This window comes from Anser brachyrhynchus, assembly GCF_964034855.1.
Source record: "Anser brachyrhynchus genome assembly, chromosome: 14".
NCBI lineage: Eukaryota > Metazoa > Chordata > Aves > Anseriformes > Anatidae > Anser > Anser brachyrhynchus.
The window spans coordinates 1,579,384-1,605,302 of NC_137709.1; the positions used below are offsets into that span (position 1 = coordinate 1,579,384).

At 43.8% G+C, this 25,919-nt stretch overlaps 2 protein-coding genes across 3 annotated transcripts; both read right to left on the reverse strand.

The window, feature by feature from the left end:
- Positions 1-42: 42 nt before the first annotated feature.
- RNF14 (ring finger protein 14) lies at positions 43-7,974 on the reverse strand. Of its 2 annotated transcripts, XM_080555350.1 has the most exons (9): positions 7,817-7,974; positions 7,120-7,312; positions 6,448-6,610; positions 5,790-5,941; positions 4,925-5,449; positions 4,266-4,494; positions 3,488-3,660; positions 2,767-2,897; positions 43-1,585 (listed from the first exon to the last, which is right to left on the reverse strand). In XM_080555350.1, the coding sequence occupies exons 3-9, from the start codon at positions 6,599-6,601 to the stop codon at positions 1,528-1,530; spliced, it is 1,422 nt and encodes a 473-aa protein (XP_080411476.1). In that variant the 5' UTR covers positions 6,602-6,610; positions 7,120-7,312; positions 7,817-7,974; the 3' UTR covers positions 43-1,527. The 2 variants fall into 2 exon arrangements, with proteins under 2 accessions (XP_080411476.1, XP_080411477.1); XM_080555351.1 differs by lacking the exon at positions 7,817-7,974 and having other exon boundaries at positions 7,009-7,122.
- A 228-nt stretch (positions 7,975-8,202) lies between these two features.
- On the reverse strand, positions 8,203-25,516 carry HSPA4 (heat shock protein family A (Hsp70) member 4). The gene is made up of 19 exons (XM_080555349.1): positions 25,204-25,516; positions 21,904-21,961; positions 20,152-20,292; positions 19,418-19,540; positions 18,846-18,945; positions 18,334-18,467; positions 16,355-16,599; positions 15,886-15,962; positions 15,438-15,589; positions 14,351-14,457; positions 13,893-14,026; positions 13,243-13,424; positions 12,823-12,912; positions 12,152-12,304; positions 11,540-11,665; positions 10,480-10,587; positions 10,259-10,378; positions 9,716-9,877; positions 8,203-9,470 (listed from the first exon to the last, which is right to left on the reverse strand). Exons 1-19 carry the CDS (start codon positions 25,308-25,310, stop codon positions 9,264-9,266), a joined length of 2,526 nt encoding a protein of 841 aa, XP_080411475.1. The 5' UTR covers positions 25,311-25,516; the 3' UTR covers positions 8,203-9,263.
- Between the last annotated feature and the right edge of the window lie 403 nt (positions 25,517-25,919).

Genomic DNA, 25,919 nt, shown 5'->3' on the forward strand with positions numbered 1-25,919 from the left:
GATCTGTGTGCCATAATGAAGACAAACAGGGAGACAACTCCGTTTACTGTCTTAAAGTGAATTTAGTGCATGTGAAAGGTGCAGGAAATACAAGTTAAACCATACACAATGTAAACTTTCCCTATACGCTGCCCTGATGCCTAAACCAAGACGAGATCCACTGTTCCTCTCTTACCCTTTTAATCACTGCCAAGTCTAGTAGACTTCCAGCCTCTGCAAAAGGAACTAAACCAACACTCATTTTGGCCAGATATCTAAGTAAAATTTATTTACTATCAAAATTGAGTGAGAGGTGTTCACTTTGAGTTTCTGAAAAATTTTCAAGCTCCTGAGCTATCCATCCACACCCTGCTATTTGTTTTAAACGCAGCACATGCAGTTTTAATTTCAAAATAAATTTTTAGACCATTCAGCAAGTGGAAAAAACTCCTAAAAAATTAGTGGTTCCCTCCAATAATTACTTTCATGCTCCCAAAACTACTTACTGAGCTTTTTGGGGAAAAAAAGGGGTTTTGAAATATTTTGAAAGGCAAGAACAGTGGAAATAAGGGATCTAGTTCAGAGGAAAAAAAACTATTAACTAATCAAATTCCTTACATGAAGACTTTTTAAAAAATAAGTTACTTCATCTGGTGAGAGAAACAAGGTAATTTTCGGTATCTTGAAGAATTCAAATTAATCCTGCGTATCCATAAAAATGTGTTTCAGTATTTGACACTTTCATCCTCTCACTGGCCAGACTCAGTTCATTGCTTTAGCACTCATCACAGTCAAAATAAGGACAGGCAATGTAAGTTAAGAGGACAGCAGTGCAGATCAGTCATGGGGTTGATACACATTTCAGGAAATGGTTGTTGGTCATTTTCTGCCAAAACATTCAGTAAAGGACCCAGGCATTACAGCCAGTAAGAGGGGGTGTTACGGATAATCAGCTTTACCACTGTTACAACTCTCAGTGACAGAGCAAGGAGCTGCTTTCAAAGAAACAGGTAAGAAATGCTATGGAAGCAATGGGCTCAGTCACTGAATACAGGAAAAATTCCTGTGTTGTTTCAGAAAGCTTTCCCTCTCCAAGCGGCTTAACTAAATAGCTCCAGAAAGAGCACTGCAGCTAGAGCAAAACTGCCTTGAAAACCCAGGGGTACTAGCCAAGATCCTTGAAAGCTCAGTCTCCCTAAAGAAAACTCCAAAATATTTCTATGATTTGGGGGTTTGGTTTGGTTTTGAAAGAGCAGCATCTCTTGATACAGATTTTCCCATTTATTTTCTAACTTCTGTCTGGCTGCAGCTGCTTTAGCACTGGGTATGATTACTAGGGACTTTCAGTGGTGACCCTGTTCACCAGATGGGTAAAATGGTCTCCTTTGGTTCTGACAACAGCCTCTGAAGAGTTGTATGAAATTCCCATAGTGCAAGGTAGTATCATTCTTCTATCACACAATGGTACTGAAAAATCAAACAGACTCGACACAAGAACGGAAAGCATCTGTCTCTGGTTTCTTCAGCTTCTGCTGCTAGAGAAGGCTCCTAGTCTTCATCTTCACCTTCCCAGAACTCACCATCAATATGCATAGCTTGAAACAATCTGCAACACAGTCAAGAATTTACATCAGGACAGAAAATGTAAAATTTGAAGAAAGAAAAAAAAGTGTCAAAAATACAAAAACAGCTCACAATTTTTATACCATAAAACACTCATTTTAACCAATTTTGAGGACTGCAGCATAAGCTACTTTGCGCTTCTACAGCACTTTATATCAGAAGGTCTTACAACACCTTACAAACATGGTGTTTCAGGAACTCCTTGAAAATACTAACAATCCAAGCTGTATTGAAAGTTATCTACTGCTCTGCAATTCCTACTTGGGTTAAGCAGTACGTAATTAGCAGCCAAGCCTGCCTGCTCCAAACAGCTGACAATCCTATCAGATAATACAGAGCTGGACAAACAATTACGAATATAAGTGGGAGGAACACAAAGGAAAAAAAAATGCTTTTTTGTAAAACCGATCATCTTAGTCGAGAGAGCTAGAAGTGAAGCTAAACTGAAAGAAAAAAGAGCAAGAGACACTGGGAGAAATATAAAATGAGAATGGGGTAGGAAGGGAAAAAAATGCTGGTGGGAGAAAAAAAGTGCTGAAAAAGATTCTTGTTCAAGAACCAGAAAACAATCCTGTCAGCCACGTTTATTTAAAAAAAAAAAAGCAGAGTAAGTGGTGGAGTATTGGGCAGAACGCTGGTAGTTTGATGTTTGTATCCAGACCCCTGTACGTCGCGGTGACGGGCCCTAACGCAGTGGAATACACACAAGCTTCCTGCTGCCACCACACCTCCCTGTTCTGCCGGCCCTTTCGTTTGTCCAGACAGCAGCAACGCCCCGTCTCTTGATATATCCCTGACAGTGATGAAGTAAACCAAGTCTACGGCTTTTTAGAAGCAACTTTCTTGCCCAAATCCTTGTGTTGCACTATCACATGCTCAAGCATCTGCACGGAAACATTTCAGTACAAGCTGTCTCTCAGAGGCAGCAAGTAAAGCATCAGGAGCAGGCCCAGAAGACTCCTCCAAAATATTAAAACGGAAACTCAAGAAAACCAAAATAGCTCCTGATTTTTTTTCTTCTTGTTGTCAGATCCTTTTAAGTGCAAATGTAAGAAATCGTATCTTAAACCGTATAGCTACAAATTCCAAGATAAGAATAATTTAGGAGAGACAAAAAAATACGTGAGTGGTAGAGCACGAGAAGTAACACATGTAAATACGTACCGGTTGAAGCACGGGGAAGATGGATCATTGAAGTGCCTGTATGGGTTCACCCGTGACAGAGAACCCATACAAAGCCAGCAGAAGTACTGCATGCAGCCAGTACACGTCATTTTGTTACAACCATCTAGTTTCTGGCAGGGAAAAGAAACAAGAAATAGCAATAACAAAATCCTACCACGTCAGTCTTCAGGCCTGGCAGTGGATGATACCAGTCCTCAAATGGCATCAGCTAATAATTGCATTTCACCCTTACTCTGTAGTGACACTGGTATTTTTTTTTCACTATTCAGGTGAACTAAGAGCTAGAATCAAGAACTGTAAATCAGTTCTGCTACTAACAATAGTGGAAATCACTATTTTTCTGAAGCTGTTTATTTACCAGTTGTAGTCTGAAACAGCAGTGGCCTGAAACACATGGAAAACAAAGGAATGCATATGGATGTTGAGTCAACCTGGATCTTTTCAGTACTGGAGACCAAACACTGTCAGCTGCTGCATTTACTCAAGTCTCTGAGCTCCAGAAACATGATCGCCTCTTCTGTGTATCGCAGACAGAAGTAGGAAATTCTTTTACCACTTGCTAGAAATTTACCTTCCCTGGTGAACTTGGACACTAGGAGTAAATCTCTGATCTCTTCTAAATATAGACCCTACTTAACAATTTATGCTAGTTGCCATTAGGAGTTACTCTGATTCTTCAGCCCTTCCCCGCCACGCTCACCTCTATAGGAGTACCACAGCAAGGACAAGACTTGGAGTTCTTCTCTAGCCATTCTTTACTCTCCATCTCCTCAAGGGCTTTCTGAATCACTCGCTTGCCGTAGCGCTGTTCCAAAAATCTTTTAGTTGCCTCATCCGCTTCTAAATATTCATTACGCAAATCCATCAATTTCTCTGAGGAGTAAAACAAACAACAAAAAACCTTTTGTACTATGTTATACAAAAAAGTCAAAGGAAACTTAATTAAAAAGCAAGTAAAACATTAGAATACGTAAGAAAAACAGGAGAATATTAAAACCCCTCTATCTTAGAATTCAACTGGCTTACAGTGTTTCATCACAAAAGAGAACAATTGATGAAATTAGAATAGGTCTACAATGTAAAATGAACTGAAAAACAGAAATATTTCTCCTGAACACACATTTAATGCAACTTTGTCACGTTTTTAAGGCAGAACAGACAAGAAGCATTCACCTGATCCAACATCAACTCTGACAATAGAGAGAAGTGGATTCACAAGAAAGGATGAAAAAGGACACACAGAATTATTCTTCCCTTGCTATGGCCTCTCTGAATCTGGCAGTCAGCAGTTTAGGGACTTTGTGAGTCAGGGAGTGCCATGAAAGCAACACTTTTCAATTGCCAGCAGCAGACCTATTCCAAATGAATCCATCTCAGCTGACACGGTGATGAGTGTCCTCGTTTAATTCCTGACTTTCAGCCTTTTCCACACAACACCTAACTGCTTCTCGATCCATTGCGGAAATGCGATGACTCACCTGCAGTTACTTTACACGGTGAGACCCCGTGGTAAGTCATTTTACAGAGAGTACAAAAAGCATAGTTGCAACGGGAACATATGCCCATGGTGCAACCTGGTTCTTGCATGACCGGTGTCTGACAGCCTGGGCGAGGGCAATACACTACATCTGCCATCAAGTCCAAGCTAGACTGCAGAAGCAGGCGGTCATAACGTGCAAACAATTGCTCTCCAACCAACTCTTTAACCTAAGCAAAGAGCAAAGAAAGATTATGTGCATTTGAAATTCTAAGTTTGCTAGCTTTGGCAGAAAAAGGTAAATTGATGAGAAAGTACCTACAGCTGGGATGAGTTCCCTTTATATTCTCCAATACAGGTCAAGAAATTACTCCTAGGAAGGCTATTTTAGGAACAGTTAAATAATCAAATGAAAAACATGCAGCATCAAATGCAGTGGGACATGAATTCAGGCCTCTGACCAACGCCAGGACTAACACAGTGGGCAAAACGTGCCGTGCTACCCAGCTTTACCAAGGGTGCCTCTGTGTGGCTCAGAACGTGAGAACAAAATTCCCCAGGTGTACTCCCAGTGCTCACCGTCCAAAGCCACACCTTGTCGCCTGCAGTTACTGGTCAGTTAGCAGAACTCTGCCAGCACTGCCTGCACACTCGCATTACCTGGCCAGGAGTAGCGACAGAAGAACACTTCGGCTCAGGGCAGTTGAGGCAGTGGACCTGACCATCCCTGATCTGTATTTCAAAGTAGTCCTTCAGGCAGGCTTTGCAGTAGACGTGGCTGCACTCGGTGAAGTACATACATTCACTGCCCAGCTTCTCACAGAAGCAGATATTGCACAAGTACATCTTACTGTTAAAGCACTTTCTTCTCTGAGCCTGATCAAAGTCCAAGATCTCCCTAATCAGGCTCGATAAAGATTCCACATCCTGCACAGCTCGTTCATCGATGTCTTCATCAGCTGCTGCAGAGCCTGCTGCACCACCACAATCCTTCTCAGCATCTAGAGGGACCAAAGGTGTCCTACCCTGCACACTCCCTTGATGGCACATTTTTAGCTCATATGGGGAGGAAATGTTCAGGTAACTCAGTGTTTCTTCCTTCAGAAACTGCATCCAGGCAAACAAGACCACACAGCCTTGATTCTCTTCCCATACGTTGTCTAAATGCTTGCAAAGAGCACTGAGCTACAAAAGAAAACCACAATTTCAGATTTCAGTAGGTTCTGACAACTCATTACCATTTTCCTCTCCCACGGTCTTCCTTTAACGCAAATTCAGGATTTCTGGATTTTTTACGTAGACACAGAAGACATAAAACTATGCGCAAAGGTGCAGGCTTGCAACTCTCAGAAGGCTGACCAAATAAAAACAGATAGCAAACAAAAGAGCCAACTGAAAGAGAGAGGTAACTGTGTATGTCTTCATTTTACTTTTATCTACTACATTAACATCCACCAGAGCACTGTTAATTATGAACTTACTTATGACCACAAAACGGTCAAAATGTTAGAATTACTCTGCAAACCTGTGCTTGGGAGAGCCATTTGCCACTGAGGGTAAAGGCAGGCGGGGAGGTTGATGGGTAGTCTGGTGGGAGCTCAAAATTCAGCACGAGGGGAGGCAGAAAGCAAACGGTGTATTCAAACCCGTTCTTCTGGAGGCTGTCTGCGGAATTGCCTGAATCAAAGACAATCGAGACAATGCGAGGAATAACAAGAAAATGAAAACCAGCGAACCATAGCTATTTACAGCAGCACCCAAGATCTCTCTTTTCACTTGATAATTTCTAGGTTTAAAATGACTTATTCAACCCTCAGTAACAAACTTTCCCAGTGCCATAAAACGTGATGGGGTTGTATGAGGTTAAATCAGTAAATACCAGTACTATGAAATACCCGATCGTGCACAAACCAACAACCTGGGAAGACATGCCCTCAAGAAAAAATAAATAAATAAACAAACTTGATTGTTCCCACAAAATACTATTATTCACCTCTACCTTTAAAGCTCACTGAAGAGGTTCCACGCACAAGGATGGAACTGCCCACTCAGACCCAGAACCCAGCAATAGCAAAAGCACAGGACAGGGTCAGCCACGGCTAAACATTCCTACAGGTTACTAGCGCATCTGAGCGCGCACCAGAAAAAGCTAATTTAGGGTAACAAAAATCATCTCAACTCACCACTCACAAAAATTTTGAAGTTCTGAGGCAATTCCAAACAAATTCTTGTTTCTCCTCCTTGTGCAGACTCGGCTCTCTTGAACTCATCTTCATCATAGATGCTAGCCAAGGCCAGCAGCTCATCCTCCTGAGCTTCTTTGTCTTCTGAAGACATTTAAATTTTCTGCGGAGACAGCACCACTCTACAGGATCACCTGAGTTAACGCAGCCTATTCAATAGTTAACTTGGAGTATCTGCTTTATTCTACTATAGTGAGATTTAGAAACCAAAATACCTGATATAAAACAAAGTAAAATATAATTCAGCTTTTTTACACGTTGAAAAAATACAGGTAACTTTATAAAATGCAAAACATCAACAGAACGTTGAAGAGTTCAAAAGCAAACCGTGTCAGTGGCTAAGGACAGCTGGAAGAACAGAAGTGAAATACGCCGAAGGCAAAAGTAACGCAGGGACGTTTCCTTAGCGCTTGAAAGGGAAAACAACCGAAAACAAGAGAAATGGCTGTGTAGCAGTAACTCTCAGCCACCCTTCTAGAAAATACATTTATGATTACAAACGTTGAAGTTCTCAATAAGGAGCTTCCAATCCTCCACAGGCCCCTTGCAGACGTACCCCTCCAACGCTTCAGTTTCTGATTTGGTGCCGTGAAGCCGCGATTGAGGAGTTACCTTTTTATTTACAGCTGCCAGTGACAAGCTGCAGGTGCGGGTCACTGCCCAGGGACAGCCGCGTCGGTGGGGCCGGAGCGGAGGCGCTGGTCATTCCTCGGCGGCGGCTCGGGGGCTTCTCGGGTAAGGCGAGGAGAACGCTGGCTTCGGTGTCACCGTGCCCAGGGCTGCGGCACTGCTATTCGCGATCCGCCTGTAGCGCAGAAACAGCAACAACAAGAAAAGCTCAGAGGGACCGAAGGCCGTTCGGTATTTCGTAATGGCCCACGGCGCGCGTTTCGCTCCGGCAAGCCCCCTCGGCGCTCCGGGGCCGCTCCGCAGCTCCCAGGCCGCCACCCACGGCCGGGCCCCGGGCGCTGCGACCCCCGCTGCTGCCGGGACCAAGGCGGGAGGAGCCCGCCCCGGGCACCCCGAGGCCGAGGCGGCCCCGCGCGGCGCTTCCCGCACACCCCGCGCTCACAGGGACTGCTCGCTGCCGGCAGCGAGGCAGGGGCAGCCCTTCGAGCGGGCAGGGAAAAAAAAAAGGGCAAAAAAGGTAAAAAGCACGACAAGGCCCGCCCCGCCCGGGCACAGCCGGGCTGCGGGGCCGCATCGGGCCGCTCCGCTCCGCGCCCCCCGCCGGGGCTCCCCCGGCCGAGGCCGCACCGGGCGCCCCGAGGCCGAGCCGGGCCCGCGGCACCCCCACGGCCCCGGGTACCTCGGCGGCGGGGCAGCGCCCGGGCCCGCGGCCCCCTCTCGGTGCCGGCCGTGCGCGGCCGCGGGCAGCGGCGGCCGGGCGGAGGCCGAGGGGGAGGCACCGGCCCGGCCCCGCCTCCCCGAGCGGCCCCAGCGCCCCCGGCGGCCGGAGGAACGCGGGGCACGGCCTGGCCACGGCCGCGGGGCTCCGGAGGAACCAGGCCCGGCCCCGGCCGCCTTTACAGCTTCGGTCGGTGCTGCGGGAGGCCCCAGGAGACACCCGAACACGAAGCAAAAAAAAAAACACCCGGTACCTCGGGCTGCTGCCTGCCCCTCAGCCGCCCCGCACAGCACTGACACCCGCCCCGACCCGCTTTTGGCACGATAAACGACAGGTTAAGGACGTAATCCAGTAGAATCCAGTGCATTTATTTCTTCCGATATCTGAACGGGTGTTTCAACTTTCGGTTTTAACACGTACAAATTAACGGTTGCGAGTTTAATGACAATCAGCACTAGAAGCAAATTACTGCGTAAAACTCATAGAAAAATGGTTTCTGTTCCTGAAAAAGAAAACAAGCATTCCAAACAAAGGCCTCATGAAGGAAGCAAGCATACCCCTTAAAAAAGTGTTAGGAAGTAGTCGGTCAACTTTCAGCATAGGCAGCTGGACTACAAGTCCTTGTTCTTTCTACGAGCACCTAATTTAGCTAGAGACACAGAAATCATGTAGTCGAACTAGCTGGGGAATATACACTTTCATATTTAAGAGCACATTCATAGGCCAATCTGTTAAGAGTACACAGTTGCTATTCTACAGACTAGGTAAATGAATCTGAGTTTGGGCTGACTGTCCATGAAGTGAGGACACCACCTAAGGACTAAAGGTACTGATACTAGACCACTGCTTTGCATACCTTGTGTAAGTAGTAGTTGTTTGAGTGCAGATCAAAATAAAACTAGAGTTGTGTGTTAACACTTAAACAAGGGCTAGACTAAGATAAACAGATGAAAGACTGTGCTGCTCCCAAAAGAGCAGCCTCCCTCCCCCATTATTTTCTCCTAGTCCTAATATTAATGGACATCTTCTTATAAAGATGTGCTATGATCCACAGGAGAATGTGAACAGTGTAGCAAATTAGACTTGAGCTTCTGCAGCCTCACTTCTTTAAAAGAAGACTCAGCCTGAACATGCTTAAAGGAGACAGCTTAGGGCTGTTTCTGTAGGTCTGGTAAGAATACCAGGAAGTTCTAGCTTCTAGCTACAATGACTATGGCAAGAAATACTGCTTATTTGATCGAGTAGTTGGCTACCTAAGTATTCTGACGTTAGGCACTGACCAAACCTCTCCAAAGATAGTACTAAGAGTGCTGTGGTATCCACTTGCTTCAATTTGTATTCAGAACATACAAAGTCGACAACTTAAAGCTTTATTGTAGTTTGCAATAATATAAACAAGTACTGAAAGTTAGTCAATGTCCATTTCAGGAAGCTTCTTTTCCGTAGCTGTTTGGGCAGCTGCAGCGCTCTGTTCATCAGCAGTCTGGGACCCGCTGTTGCCATCTCCCTGGCCTTCTACTGGTCCGTTCGGTTCAGGTGGTTTCTGCTCCTCCTTCGGGAGTTCAACTTTGGGTTTTGGCTTTGTGACTATAGGATTACAAATACTTGCCAACTCCTGGAAAGGAAATTAAATATTTTTAGAAGTTGAAGTACAACTGTTAATATACAAAACATGTTTGCCATGTCTACTTTCGTCATCAGTTAGGTATCCAAAGTTGAAAGGTAATGTTCCCTTGTACCTGTCCAACAGCAATACCTAATCACTGTCCTTCTATTACAGATTTCCCAGTCTTCCTCTTAGCACAGAACTAGATCAAGAAACGGATTTGTTAAACTAGGGAATGGTGTATAAAGACTTACTTTAGTTTTAGCTTGTATGTCTTTAGCTTTTATAACTGGGTCCAAAGTAAGACTTCTCTTGTTTTGAAGATTAAGTTTGTTATTCATCCACTCCATAGCTTCATTTGCACTCTTCTCCACTTTTGCTACATCTGCTTCATCTAGATGGTCATACTGCTCATCCTGAAACAGATTAGTAGTAGCTGTGCAAATAAGTACTTTAAATACGCAAATTGAAGCTAAAAGTTCAAAGAAATTAGCATGCAAAGTTCCATAAAGACTGAACTAGAAGGCAGTTCTGGTTAGCAGAGCAATTAACCTGATCACCCACAGATCTAATCAGACAGAAAATTGAAGTTCTGCTGCTGGTGTTTTCCCCTCCAAGAGGGATCAAGATCTGATTTAGGCTGCCATTTTCAAGCCAACACCCACTTCTGAAAACATGGCAGACAGAACTCAGCAGCTAATCAGGAGGTTGCACCATCTTTTTGATTAGCCTTCGTAAAATTCAAAATAGGTTTGCATTATTTCCTTGTATTTGCCAGAAATTAAGCACGGAAATACCTTTGCTTTGAATGCATGAACAGTCTTCATGTACTGTTGAATCTGCTTCCCTAAGTCCTCAAACGCTTTTGGTCTTTCCTCTGATTCTTGAAATCTTGCTTGAATAGGCTGACCCAGAGTCTGAAACAAAGGAAAACAGGTATCAAGAAAGCATTCAGAATCACAACAATGCTGCAAGATTGCAAGGACGCATCAACATTTCCAAACTCTTTACCACATACCTTCAACTCTGTTAATTTATCAATGTAAACTTGTTTGGGTTGGTCTTCACCATCTTCATAAAGCCAGTTTTCTGTATCTTCCAGCTTCAGCGTGAAACTATTTCGATCCTGAAGCAATCCATACAAAATAGTTAGGCAAGATAATTCTAGTAGACTGCAGACTATTAAATGATGCCTGGAATCTTTCCAGAACTGCTATATTTTTTAGAAGAGGGAGAACTTGTAAAGTACTTTGAAACTGTTTATCTACTTCCACTGAAAAATAGAAATTCTTCAGTATAGCTTAGTGGTGGAAACCAGACTTAAGGAAGAGTTTAGCTCAGTATTGTCACAAAAGCCTGTTTTTCTAATCTTCTGCATTTTTTTTTTAATCATTATTATGTTCTCAGACTTGGTCATAGAGTGAAACCAATCTTTAGCAAAGGTGCCATGAATCTCATTTGGTTTGTCCCAGTTTTAGCCGATATAGATTACCAAGCACCACAGACACCTTGCCAGCAAAGCTGCTATTATAATCAATGGAGATACAGTCGAGGTTGGAGTGATTCACCTGATTACATGTAATCATCTACCTTAGAATGATGATCACAACAAGCTCATTTGGCATGCCAGGGAAAGCTAATTAATACCACAGGATTTTCATGCAACCTGTTCAGGTAGCACATTTGGTCAGACAAATCCCACCTACTGTACTCCTAGATTGGGCTGTTCTTCAATTTTTAATCCATTCCTAAATACTGACAAGAGCTGAAGTAGAATAGGCTGCCTCAGAGATTGTCCAAGTGTTCCTTGTTTGTTTCAGTCAGAACATACGCTCTGACAGCAGCCTCCTTTCCAAAAGAGATGCAGCAATTGAGCACTATATAACTGGGTACCACCCACTTGTCCACATTTAGGTTGTTTTCATAGCCAGAAAGGTTAAAGATTATTTCTTCAATTTTAGATTTTAAATACTAAAGATGCAGTCTAAAGCATACTATTTAATACAGTCAGAGGTTATTAAAATACAATTGGTCATTGCAGGAAAACGTTAGAAGTTGATCAAGCTAGTAATACTTACATCTTCAGTAACAAATTTCTCATAAATACCGCAGAGTTTGTCTCTCATATCATACACATATTCTTCCACTGCATTCTTGGCATCATTCCTCTCCTTCTCTAGCTTATCCTGCATTATCATTTTACCCTGTGAACAAGTTGTCAAATTAGTTGGCTAAGAAGCTAATTATCTCACAAGGTGTCTTCACAATACCTGTTAACAAAAGCTTATTTCAAAATCTTCAGTCAAACTGCGGATAACAGAACTCTTCTAGACAGTACGTGAAGCAAAATTTCAGTTTAATGTTGGTGGGACATCCAACACAGCAGAGCCTACCCCAGATGAAGAACCAGCCACCCTCATGGTAGCAGCTGCCAAACAGCTTTTAACTGTAGCTGATTTTGGACAATCACTGATCATCATCACCATCTTTCCTGCAGAACTCATCTTCAGTAAGAGCTACAGCATTTAAGAATTATACATTTTTGGCTCTATGGGGCACTGTTGTTCACCCCAAAGGTACTGTATTCACCTCTCCTTGACCACTACTGACATTTAACCATGCTCAATGAACAGCAAAATTCCCCACAGATTTACTAGTGACATTTTTAGCTTGGGCAAGTACAAGTTTACCTCATTCTCAATGAATAAGTTCAGCATATCTTTCCCTATCTGCCACACCAGCTGATTCTCAATGGGAAGGTCCACTGTAGTAGTCTTCACTTTAGCCTTCTTGGCTTGAGGTGGTTGATCCACTTTCTTGTCTTTTGAGTCAGCTTGAGAAGTCTGCATTGAAGGAATATATTCAAAGTAAAAAACAGTATCACCAGTTAGTTCAAGTTGAGTATTCATGACTGGCAATAGAAGTATTAATGAGGTAGTACATGTCAGCATTAGAAGGGCACACCAGCTATCAGTCTAACATTCCAGCTGCCAAAGGAGTCAGAATTAATGCAACTGCTGACCTCTTCTGAGCACATTAGCTACATTCATGGGGGCGATGCCCCAGCCCTGCTTCAAGGGGCTCCCTTTTAGTATTTCAGGTACTGAAAATTATGATTTCTTCCATGAGAAAGAGTTCACCCATTTTACCAGTATACCAGTACAAAGCCACCTGACAGGCCTCCAATAATCTATTTATGTATTTAAAACTATTCACAATAAAGACTACAAATATTTCAAATACAAGTTTAGCATCCAAAGCTATGACAAAGGTAGTGGATGATAGGTTCACACACTACACATTCTTCTGAATCTTACAGAAGAATCTTATAAGAAAGTAGTCTTCCAGATTTTTATTTTACCTCCATTTCTTCAGACTCTCCCTTATTTTCAGGTTGGGCCTGCTGTTGTTCTTCAGTCTTTTGTTGCTCCTCCTGGTCTACCTGCATCTTCTGAAATTCATAAAGAGATTCAGTTTATCATAAAGAGATTCAGTTTAATCCAATGCATATGCAAATCACTGCTTCAGCTCTTAGGCTGATCACTTTACTTGCACCTAATGTTCTTTAGGTAAAAGAGTATATTCACGTATACCTCAAAGTCATGGTTTCACAAGATCTGTCACAGGTGTGACAAATAAATTAGTACCTAATCACACCTGTATCTTAGCTGCTAGACACACCTACTAAATCCTTTTACAAGTTCTAGAAACTTTCCAGAACCTGACCAATTGTGCTTCATCATATGTCCTCCAAGTAGCCAACAGCAGCGAAGTCCATTACCTCTTCCTCTTTTGCATGCTGATCTGTTTCCATAGGCTCTTCATTCTCATCAGATTTATGGACTTCCACTAAAGATGCACTTGAAACACTGAAGATACCATGGATATTTACTCTAACTTTAACTTTCACTTTTGAACTGGATCCATCTGTTTGAGGAGTGACCTTCTGAACCAAGAAGTGAGCTAAACAACCCCAGAAAGAAAAAAAACACTTGATTAACTTTGCATGAAGTGATTAAGTAAATTCTATTGCTGGCAACAGATTGCCAGCATGCACTCAAAAGATATCAAAGCCTACTCAAGCCAAGCAGTTTGACCTTTTCATCAGCAATACTAGGATACTGTTATTAGAAATTGTCTATGGTATGCTGTAAAAGCTGGAGTTACTTGTGTCAGAATAAGAGACCTCACAGTTCTGAGTATGCCCCTTTCAGGTTTGCTTCAGCATCAGTATTCTCTGCATTTAGAACACTTATCCATAAACTTCATGTTACTCCACAGATTTTATTGCAGATTCATGACTTCGTAAACCTGTCCCTACAGCATTTGTAGTAGATCAGACTTTCCAGTCTAATTATGTAATTAAAAGGAACTCTGGAAGATGTACAAGATTATTAATAAAGTTTAAAGCCACAGAATGGCCTTAACTACCTATAGCCGGATCTGGGTAAGGCAATTCCTTAGGAGAGCTGTAGTATGCCTCAAGAGTGAAAGGTTCCTTTCTGTAGAATGTGAGTACTTTAGAAAATGGAGCAGGATGGTTCTTGGGAAAGACCTCACAGTCACTGTAAAAGAAAATAGTACTTGTTTAGCACATGAGGTGATGCTTCTGACAAAGTTAAACTGTTTCGAGATACTCTTTACACCTTAGGGAAAAGCTTAAAAAAGTAACAAAAGATCTAATATTTTATATGAAAGCAAGCACAACAGCAATGTAGGAAGCGCTAAACTTTGCCATCCTTTTCTCCCCTACTGTCACTAACTTCAGTGAAAGTATCAAAGTTTGAGTTGTTAGATGGACATTGTTCTAAGTACTACATCCTCTAATTGTTATCAGTTAGTTTTAAGCTGTATGTAATCATGCAAGGAGACTGAACATTTATTTTTACCTTAACCCTTCTTCTGCTGGTGAATTCCATCGCAAAGAAATGGGATATGGTATCAAGTCTGTGATAGAAAATTCTCTCACTTTGAAAGCCGGGGATAAAATAGCACACTGAAAGAACAAAGGAGTTATATTACAGAAATTCAGGCTTCAGGTGAATAGTAATTTAATTCAGCAAGTAGCTATTTAAGCTGCTTAACATGTAGGATTACTCTAAGTTAAGGGAGACTAATGCTGATTGATGGACTCAGGAACTGCATAGTAAACACTAGAAGTGTTTATGTACCCTTCCCTTTCAGGAAGCTGTCATGATCTGCTCACTCTAAAAACAAATACATGTTTTAATTCAGAACAATCATGCCATTGAGGTTTTTTTAGTGCCAGCGCAAGAAATCAGAAAATGTAAACCAAAGGATTTAGTGACAGTATCAGTTGTTGGATTGATTTTTTTTTTTAAACAAACCGTAACAAATCCCTTTTTAAACAGATTACATTCCAACAGCTGGTTTGTACCACTGATGGAACAGAGATAAGCACATATTAAGCATTTGAAGAGGAAAATAAGGTGATCAGAGCAAAATTAATGTGCATTCAGAAGATCATAGCGCTAGTAACTACAGAGAATTTACTACTGCTTAAGCCATTTGGTGATTCTGGTCTCAGCTCAGGACAGATTTCCATTAGCAAGAACCCAAGTTTTCATTTCCATCCATATCATTAAGCAATTGCCATATGACAAGTTTATCAGTAGCCCTGTAAAGAAGCTTTGTTTAACTTAGGCTCCCAAAGGAGCCTGGAAAGGAAAAAGAGTCCTCATATGACCATTATCACACTACCAGTTTCCAGCTACCGCTGGAGCAGAGTGCACGTTTCACTGCAAACTATACTGACCCACTGATTTTGCTTATACAAACAGCACAAAGGAGTCACTTAAAACTGCCACTCGTTTTTTCCAGCCACCTTGCTGGAGCTTATGTGAATCCATTCTATGATGCACATGAAGTAATCTTCATGTTACCTGTGGACTTCAGCTTAAGTATTTATGGATTTCAATAAAAATATTCACAGCTAAAGCACACAGCACTTTTTACCTGCAGCGCACAACCTCGTGCAACAGCCTCATCTGCATTCAAAGTTGTACTGACTTCTTTGCCAAAAAATTTACTGATCTTCTCTTTTACAGCGGGGATTCTTGTTGTACCACCAACTATTTCTACTGCATAAATATCCTCCTTCTTTAACTCTAGAAAGGAGTCAGACATTAGTTTATTGATTAAACTGTTCTGTTTTAAGTGAATACACTGACATTGTAAACTAAGTTATACTAGACCAACCGTTATTATAAGCTTGTTCTAAATTGCTAAGCAGTCAGAATTTCAGGTCTTAGATTCTATGAAAAGGTTCTAGAATGCTTAAAACTAAGCCAGAAAAGGTTAGCGCTGCTAATCAGTCTGCCCAAGTTCTGTCAGCAGCCAGAAGCAGCTTGTATTAAGGACGTCTCCTTTCTGCATGCAGAATACAGAACGCAGATACACTTACTGGCTTGTTCCAGCACGCTGCGAAGGGGCGCTTCTACTCTTGCAAGGAGTCCGTCACACATCTCTAAAAATTTGCTCCTGTTGGAAGACACCAAAAATAAAACTATAGCATACCATAAGCAAGTTAAAGCTGCAAATACAACAGGATGCTAAAACTGAAAGAATACCATTTTAAAATGCTGCAGTGTGTACTTTCCTCAATCCTAGTTTTACACTCAGTTATCCCAGATAAACTGCTCTAGTAGTCTAGGCATACTTGTAACCTTTACAGCCCTTCCTCTGAATTCAAGGCCACTGAGCTGTCTTTAGAGATCATCATTTTGAGCAGAACCCCTGCACAAGCTCCTCTTACATTTCCCTCCTCCCACCAATCCTAAACACCACTACTTTATACTAAGTTTCCTTCCTGAAGGAAGCAACTTGAATGAAGTACACTCTACAGTTTACCTTTGTAAGAGTATCTGCATTACCTGTTCATTGTTCCAGACACATCTATGTCATTCATGAAGCATTCAATGTTCATTGGGAGATCAGAGGCATTAGCGCTCATCAGTTTTTTCAGTTTTTCACATTCTTGGTATAGCCTCAATAGTGCACGGATCTTTGACTTGATGTCTAGTTTATATTTCTTTCCAAATTCTTCACAGAAGTATTCGACTAACATTTCATCGAATTTCCTGCCTCCGAGTGTTGTGTCAAATGCTGTAGCAAGAACCTTAAGAAAATCGAACTCTTCAGTAATAGTGCAATTAATCATGACTTCAGTGAAACTGATTAGCAGTTAATGTCAAAGCACTGTTTCTAACATAGCTTTGAATCAAAGCAAGCATACCACAGCATTACTACAGATGAAACATACTGGCGCAGGCACAACAAAAGGATCCATTACTGTTCATCTATATTCTGCCCTTGCCAGTAAGGAATCTTTTGATGAGCCTTGTTTGAAGGCTAACCCCTTTCCAAATAATATCACAAAATGTAAGAGATGACTATGGGACATAGCTTAATTCTTGCTACCAGTAAAACTATTTTTATTTCAGGGCAACCTAAGTAGCAGGTGCCTCACTAACATCTGATGTCTAATATGAATTACAGCTGCAGTAGTAGTCGTACACATCCTAAAAGAGGTTTTTAAAAAGCCTACCAAATCTAACCAGAGGTTTACCTACGACTTTTGTAGCTGGTACTAGATACGTTCAAAACGCTATCAGAGAAAACTGTCATTAACAGACAAGTGCTAGCAGCTCTAAGTATTCGACCTCTTTGTGAATGATAGTTTTCTCAAATGACAGCAAACACATATGCTCCAAAAGAAAGATATCCATTACCCCAAATGCTAAAAAGCAGCCTTGGGCATACGATCTTTCTGCACTAAAGCAGCAACTTTTCAAAAGAAGTTTAAGAACATCTGGAAAGGTTTAGCAACACAATCTGTTCAGTAACCTGTACTGTGAACAGGCCACAGTTTCCAGGCTCTGCTTAGCTACTGTCAGTTTGAATCACACCCCAGTTTATTATTCGATGCCTCACAAGGGTGAAACATGCTTAAATCAAGCTAAAAAATAAAACAAGAAACTAAGTAATTAACTTATATACACATGCTCATTTTTGATGAGGGAACTACCTAGAGAACACCTGTAGTCCTCAGCTGATTCTACTCTAACCTTGTGAGCTTGATATTTCCCAGACTAGGTTCAATTTCTACATTATTTTTAACTGCTTTGCTATCCAGCACTGTTTATATTCAAAAGCATCTCTTCAACACTTCTATGACTTCAGAAAAGCAGAAACAAGTTTGAGAAATACAAACTAGGTTAACTTTCTCCATAAGAGGAAACAACTACAAAGTGTATGTTTTTGTAACTTTTGCCTTCTCGTTTCACTTCCTTGAACTTTCACTTCGGGTTTCTCTAGCGGAGGGAAAACTACTGGACCTGCAGAAATCTTGATTGTAAAAAAGCTAAGAAATGCTAGCATTTGTTGCAAAACAGTAGTGTCTTGGCAACTTACACTGAAGTACACTAACTTGCTTAGCTTCCATTTTTTTCTTCATCATTAAGAAAAAACGCTCTTACATGAGCACCATAGTAAGTGTTCAAAACAAAGTTTGCACCTGCACCATTCTAGGAATTTGTTTTCACACTAGATCTTATGACTGGAGTATTTTTTTTGAAAGCAGCACCCAAACATCTGTAAAAATTGAATCCAAGCTGTTCATTCTTTGCCAAAGGTACACTGAATAATGTATGTTTGCTTCTTCTACGTATCATTCAAAAAGCTCTCTCATTCCCTGCCCTACTTTCAACTCCAAAGTGCAATTTTAAAACTATAAATTGAGCTGCCTGGACATGGTTAGGTAAAGACAGGCAAGCTTGCCTGTAACAGTTCATGTATGTACTGATGAATACTTCTATCGGTACTTAAAACAGATGCATAACAGATTGTTTACTTTCAGTTTTCCTTTGTTGAATGCGCAAACAGAAACTTGATATGCAGAATGCCCCATATCCACAAACACAACGTTCCGTGGCTTCTCTTCTAGGGCAGGCAGGTCTTGCTTATAGATTCCATATGCAAGGGCAACTACACAGAAACAAGAGTCGGTACAGTTAGGGCATTCAGGTTTGTAATTCCTTTAAGTAGTAACTGGTACAGCAGTAAACAGCATTAACATTTCGTCTTATTTTTCAAGCTACAGAATCTTCTTGTTAAACAGAATCCCAATGTAAAAATAACACGGAAGAACACTAAGTAGCATTAGCCCCTCCTAGAAGAGATATTGCTCCATTAAACAGGTATTCCAGAAACATCTTTATGCCTCTGAAGTAATGAAAAACGGGCTTTGGAAACTTAACGGTCAGCAGCTATTCCAGAGGACATGGATCAGTGACAAATCAGCAACCATTTTATCTAATAAAACTAGTGTTAAGTGATTGAAAGGGAGAGAAAGTAAGACATTACCTGCAGTTGTTTCATTGATTATTCTCAGACAGTTGAGACCAGCAATCTGTGTAGCATCCATCACAGACCTCCTTTCTGCATCTGTGTAGAAACATGGAACCTGCAAGAAGATCAGACATTCATTATTAACATTTAAAAGAGCCATCCACAGCGAACAGTCACACAAGCGTGTAGAGACAGCATAGAGCACAGCAGTTCTCCTTCACACCCCACCCCAAAGTTATCCTTCCAATTTGTTCCAATGTTCATTTCAGCTGCAACAGACAAAAAAAGTGATGTAAAGACAAGAGTTGCGAACCTTCCTTCACTCCCTCTCACAAACCACTCATTTTAGGAGCACGGAACAAGAAACAGGTATCAAATATTTATTTTGATAAACAGCAGAAATTTAAGGCACTTTGTCGTTAGCAAAGTAAGTCCAGCTTTGGGGAAGACATGAACAAGACTCAGTCTGAAGCAGAAGAGAAAGTCCTGAATAATCAGGTTTAATTGGCAATTTAGTGCTATTACCAAAGACATTTTCAGTTTATGACACTAACAACGTACAACAGCCTTAGTTATCACATACTTACAGAAACAACACAGTCAACTACAGGCTTCTTAAGCGCATTCTCAGCTGTCTCTTTTAATTTGGTAAGAAGCATTCCAGTCACCTGTTCAATAGTAAAGTTTCTTTCTTCTTCCATATACATGACCTTCAAATAGAAATCATATGTACATTACACAGTCTTTACTGAAAGCAAGCTTCAGAACTAGTGCAGGCCTATCTTATTTACAGCAAGTAAAGAATACACAATACTAGAATATGAATTTTAGAATTCATATATACAATGCTACTTTGGACACAGTTTTGAGTCTTGATTGCTCAGTGTCTAGGATCCCTCCCTCCCTGCTGCTCTGAAGTAAGTTGACCAGCTATTGCTGAAATCCAAATCAGAAATTCAGGCACTGTTCAAAAGGAAATTTCTACCACTTCACCTGACATGTAAAGCTCACCTCTTACATCCTTCCAATATTTGAGCAGCAGCTAAGTATGTTGGTCAAATAGCTGCCTTCCAAATCCACCACAGAAAGAAAAGCACTGCTCAAGTGGTTTGTGTTGAACTGGCTTTGCAAGGAAAAACAATTGTCTAACTGCAAAATCAGTCTCACACTTGGAGAGACCACCTGCATTATTCGCCTTTTATTTAAGATTTGATTTTTATAGTCACAAAAGAACAGGAATCGCAGCAGGTAGATTCAAAACCAAGAGATAAACGGAAGCATCACTTTCCTCCCCTTGTTCTTTAAAATACTCCAGACTTACCTTGATGCCAGTTGAACCTGTTGGCAGCTGGACAAGTTCATAGGCAAGGCTCGTTTTTTCAGCTTGAACAAAGGGATCTGAGAATGCACGACCATGAAATCTTTTAAAACTTTGTACTGTATTCTTTGCATTTGAAATAACCTAGAGGAAAAGAAATCTTTAATACAACTTGTCAGGGGAACATCTGAATTTCAAACAGAAGACTACACAGCTACACAGAGTTTGGTTCTCAGGCTTCTCTTGCTGAAGATTTGTCATTTGTATCTGAATAGTATCAGGGCAGATGCTAGAAGGCAGCTTCCCTCTGATCTCTCAGGTAACCTACAAGAATCAAAGATTTAAAGTAAAATGTATGCCTGAAAACTGAGCCAAGAGTCTATCAAAACCACAAAGCAGTTAGCGTTCCATTCTCATAGCGTACACGTAGGATACAAGAAAGTGTCTTGCCCCATTTACCTGTTTCCTACCACCCTACCTTTCTACTGTGTTGCAGCCAGTAAGTTATCAAGTGTAACAAGCATAGTGATGCAGATTCCACATCAGGTCCATCACATGCATGTGACAGTCAACAGGTGGGTGTTCTTACAGAACTGCTCAAGGACCTTGTCATGAAGCTTTAAAAAGTCAGGAGGGCCCCAAGATGATACTGTCAACTCGATTTAACTGACAAAAGGTAAATTCTTTTAACAGCAAAGATCAGTACAAATGTAGAAATGAAAAAATCATTGATGTTTCACACAGTACAAGTATCCTAGTTTAATTCTTTTTATATTACAACAAGATAGAGAAGAAAGTCACAATAATGTTCACGCAGACAAGCACTGCACCATGTTTACCTGTGATTCAGTTCCAGTGAAATGGATTTCCTAAGTAACCTGGGTTTGATTGGTTTGACTTCCTGTAAATTTAGTTTCTGCACAAGCCTCATTATCTACCGGATTCTCTGTATCAATGTATTTCTTTAAGCTAAGCAAACACTCGGTTCCAGAAGAACATCTACACTGAATTCTAGTGCAGTTCTTCTGCTCTTGAATGACACGATTGTGTCCTGTCATTTTTGTATTCTAGATACTGAATCTTCACACAGCTCTAGGTATTTTAGGCTAAGAAAAAAAAAATTCAAGCATTTGAATAGTCACTTCCTGGAGAGCACTTCAAAAAGTTTTACTGGTGTTTCACAGCAACACAAGATACGATACAGGACCCAAATGTCATGAGCAAGACAAGTCAGCTAAACTTCTTGGTCCTTACAGCATATTTACCTGCCTACACCAATAGAAACTTGTAAGTATGAGTAAGAAAGTCTAAGAGACATTTAGGCTGTAACTCAACCACGAAGAGTCAAGGAGCTATATGTGATACTCAGGTTTGTCCCCTTTCTACTAAAGGTATGCACTTAGGAGTTGTACAGAATATAGCCACATAATTAAAAACTACCCTAATGCAGAGAGACAAGCTAAGGTAGGATGAAACACTATTGCTTGGCTTCAGAACTTATACCTGTAACAAAGTGTTTCAGATTTGACTCAAAAAATGTTTTCTCCACCATGTCATTACATACAGCCCTTACATTCCTACCCAAGATGACAGAGCAGCATTACAAACTCAACAACTGAATTAAGTTCAGCTGTTTGTTACAGTTTGACACTAGGAAGCCAGTTCAGAGCCATTTTTAAGCTTCACATATGAAAAAACCTGTGACAGCCCGATTTCTGACTCCTGAAGTTGCTTTCACCCCAGCTGTACACTCACCTGGCTTTTAGCTGCAGCGCCAATCGAGCGATTCTTGGGTCCAAAGGCTATGCATGATCTAGAACAAGAAGATTGGTAGTGATTGGTACCTCTGCACTGAACATCAGCAGTCAACGCTTTTTGGTAAGAGCGTTGATAATTAACATTTGGTCCATTAAGAAAGTTGGTCACTTTGCATGCAGAGAATCTATTTCTGTGACCTCTGGAAAGAAGCAGGCACTCAGTTTCCAACTTAGAAACTGTGCTGCTCCTCACTGAAGAGCTGCACTAGAACTTGTTCACGCTACTTCAAGTTTTATAGCTAAGTAATAAAGGGGTAGACACTGAACTTAATAATTATCCTTGCATATAAGCCAGTCAAAGATAAATTGTTGGCTAATAATACAGGAAACATTCAGCTGATCAGAAGAAATAAGAGGCAAGTCAAATATTAAGAAATTATTCCTACATATCTGTACAAAATGCTAATTAAGCTTTTCAGGTTTAAAGAAAAAAATGCAGATAAAGACTGGTGCGCATGGCTTTCGTCTGCACTCACTGAAATAAAAACGCAGATTACCAGGGAAAAACGATACTTTACCCCAAGCTCTGCTTAGCTCTTGCAGAGCTAAGAAAACAGAAGAAAACCTCCTTTTGGAGAAATTCCTAGTTCTACTAAGCTGCTAAATATGTAACTCAAGAAAACTGTATAAATCCTAAACTAAATCCAACCCTTTCTACCTTGACCTCTAATCCAAGTTTCTCATACCACTGAAGAGAAGTTACAGAGGAAAAGCTGCCATTAGGCAGATCGTTGCTATTAATGAAGCATTCACAGCCCACAGTGATCTGTATGCAGCAAATCGAGACAGCTTTACAGCAGGATGATGCCATCGGGCTGCCCCAAGAAACAGATTTCAACTTCTCCCAAGGTTTAGAATTGGCCCTCTGAACGGAAACAGTCAGAAACAGAACGGAGGGAAGAAGATAATTACCTTGGTTTTTCATTTTGAAAATATATGCGCCCAATTTATTAATACCTTAACAGATGAAACAAGGCCCATCCCCTTAAGCAAATATTACAACCGAATTAATGTTCGGGGAATAAACCTTCTAAAGCAATTATTCATGGGATTAGTTAATGAAGAGCGAGGTTCACTGGCACTAGGCAAACCCCAAGGCCCACGCTGGAAGGGACGGGAGCTGCAGTGCTGCAGCTAGAAACCTGAGCAGGAAGCTAGTTATTAATTTAGCTGGCTCTCCAGAAAGAAATTCAGACATGAACATGAATCTGTGCCTTTCTCCTGAAGAAAAGGACATCCAGCTACTAAATGCAGAAGCCATCTGCAGCATTCGGCACGCCGCGGCTCCTTTCGGTAGGGCAGAGCTCTCCAGCCCTGTCAGACTGGTACCTCAAGGTGGAGGTTTGTCTCGAGAAAAGGGTTACGGCACCACGACCAAATAGGCAGGCTTCTGTATGACAGCTGGAATAACTTAAATTCATCCACATTAGCCACACTTGCACCTGCTCGGCACGGAGGCAGCCGTGCCCCTGGACAGCCCCACCGCACCGGGGCTGCGCAGCAGAACCGTAACTGAAGGGGGGGGGAGCAGCCTGCCAGCCTCATCCCCCAAATGGCTTCAGAGGAGCCAGGGTAACCCACTAAATACAAATTACACTATTAATTACACAACTTACTGGAAGTTGAGTAACTCACCATAGCATTTTAAATAGAAACATAATCACAGTGAAGGTCAGCTGAGGTCTAATGCAGCAACTGGGGGAGGGCGCTGAACTCCCCAACGCACCTAGCAGCTACCTGCAGGCACTGCCTTACGTTCACTCCTGCCTGCCCCCACCGCCGTCCCTTCTTGGCGGACTTCCACAGCCCCCAGCAGCACGTTGCCTCCACACCGGAGCATGGCACTGGCTTCCTAAGGTCGCTCACAGCTACTTGGTGTAACTCAAGCACCCTCTTCCTCGTGGGTAAGGAAACTGCCTTAATCCTCCTCCCGTCTCTAGCTTTATCTCCACCACTTCTCCATTTCAATAATACCACGTTCAAGGACAGTTGTTCTGCACCACTTTTGGGTGCACAACTCCAAACCCCACAGGGTTCTGGGAGAAGCAAAGCAGAGCTGAGAGCAGGTTCAGTCAGAGCATCAGCTGGGCCACTGAGCTGCAAGGAGGGCGTTCAGCAGGATTCACTGTCGTACTGCGTGCGATCACAGCACATCACACTCGCTGATCCTTCCCAAAACTTGGCTCCCACCGCAGGGATCACCGCCTAACCCTCACCAGGAATCGGTGCTCAGGGAACACGTGCAGCACCTCACACGGCCCCTGCAGAGCTCACTCCGAAGGAACGCTCAGCACTGACTTTCTGAACCAGGCTCCCTGCTCCCAGGACATTTTGGTCACTACGACCACCTCTCGGTACAGGTGTGCATGCTCACCGCATCATTTTCTGCATGCCCTCAGTGTGGTGTACAAAGGATTTCAGAACAGCGCTTGAGAGCGAAGCGCTGCTGAGAACATTTTCAATGTAACTTTTGGGTAGACCTGGGTAGACCTGGGTGGTGCCAGGAGCTGGACTCGATGATCCTTGCGGGCCCCCTCCAACTCGGGATATTCTGTGATTCTGTGAACACGATAGCAAAGCTAACGTGCAATAGGAAAAGCTAACTCAATTATTGCCTGAAATGCGTGCTGTGTCAGGTAACTTTGTGTATCACCCCCCTCCTTGAGGAGGGACCCGTGCAGGTGTCTCAGGCACACCCAGGCAGCACCCCAGCTCCCCGAGCACCAGCTACCCGCAGCTACTGGAAACTGCTCCGAAACGCCTTGCGTTAAACATCGCCCCGGTGTACCCGCGTTTATTGTTCGTACCGGCGGGATACGTGAGAGACCGGCCCTCAACCAGCACAGCCGACGGATCGAAGGGGCTTCGCTCCGCTCCCGTATTTCTCGGGGGCAGTAAGGGCCGACGGGGGAGGTCGCTGCCCGCTCCCGGCCCTCACGGCGCCCCACGGCCGGGGAAGCAGGGCAGCCCGGCGGGCCCCCGGCAGCTCCACGGCCGGAACAAAGCCGCTCCCGCAGCCCCGGGCCCCGCACCCCGGCACCGGCCGCGGCCCCCGCTCCCCTCCCGCGGGCGGGCCGGGCACGGCGGCCCCGAGCTCCGCCGCCCGCCCCCACAGGCCCGGCCGCGGCCCCACGCAGGCCGGCCCCGGATCCCCCGCCGCCGGCCGGGCCTCGCCTCACGGGGCTGCCCCCCCCCCCCCGCCGCGCCGGGCCCAGGCCAGGCCGCGCGACCGACTCACGGCGTGCTGCGGTCGCTGTACTCGTTGGCCACGGTCTCGATGCCGCCGGCGCGGGCCACGGCCACGTAGCAGCTCTGGAAGCCCAGGTCGATGCCCACCACCGACATGGCGCCGCGCGGCCCGGCCCGGCCCGGCGGAGCGCAGCGCTGAGGTGAGGCGAGGCGCGGTGCGGCCCCTTTAAATGCGCGGCGGCGGCGCGGCCCGGAGGGGGGCGGGGCTTGGCGGGGGTGGGCGGGGCCGGCACTTCTGGAAGGATCCCGCCGGGCCGCGCCGCGCCGCGCGGGAGAGCAACGGACGGGTGCGGGGTTGGGAGGGGGGGGGAGTGGGGGGGGGGGGGCGGCAGCTCTCGCGAGACCGCCGAGCCCAGCCAATCCCGGCCGCGGAAGCGCAGCGGGGAGGGGAGGGAGCGCGGCGGCTCCGCCCCTCGGCGGGACGCACGGGGGCTGCCCTCCCCTACGTGAGCGCGCCTGGCCCCGCCCACCCCGCGCCAGACCACGCCCACCCCGCGCGTGGCCACGCCCCCTCCTGCCTGGCCACGCCCCCCCCGCGTGAGGCGGCCGCGGCGGGGCCGTGAGGGGCGCCCCGCGGCTCCCGGCAGGCCCGGGCGGTGCCGGCGGCCTGGGGAGCGCCGTGTGCCCCCGGGGGGGGCTTCACGCGGCGGGGCTGGGGCGTCCCACGGGGCTGGCTGCGTCCCTGAGTCCCGGGGAGATAGCACA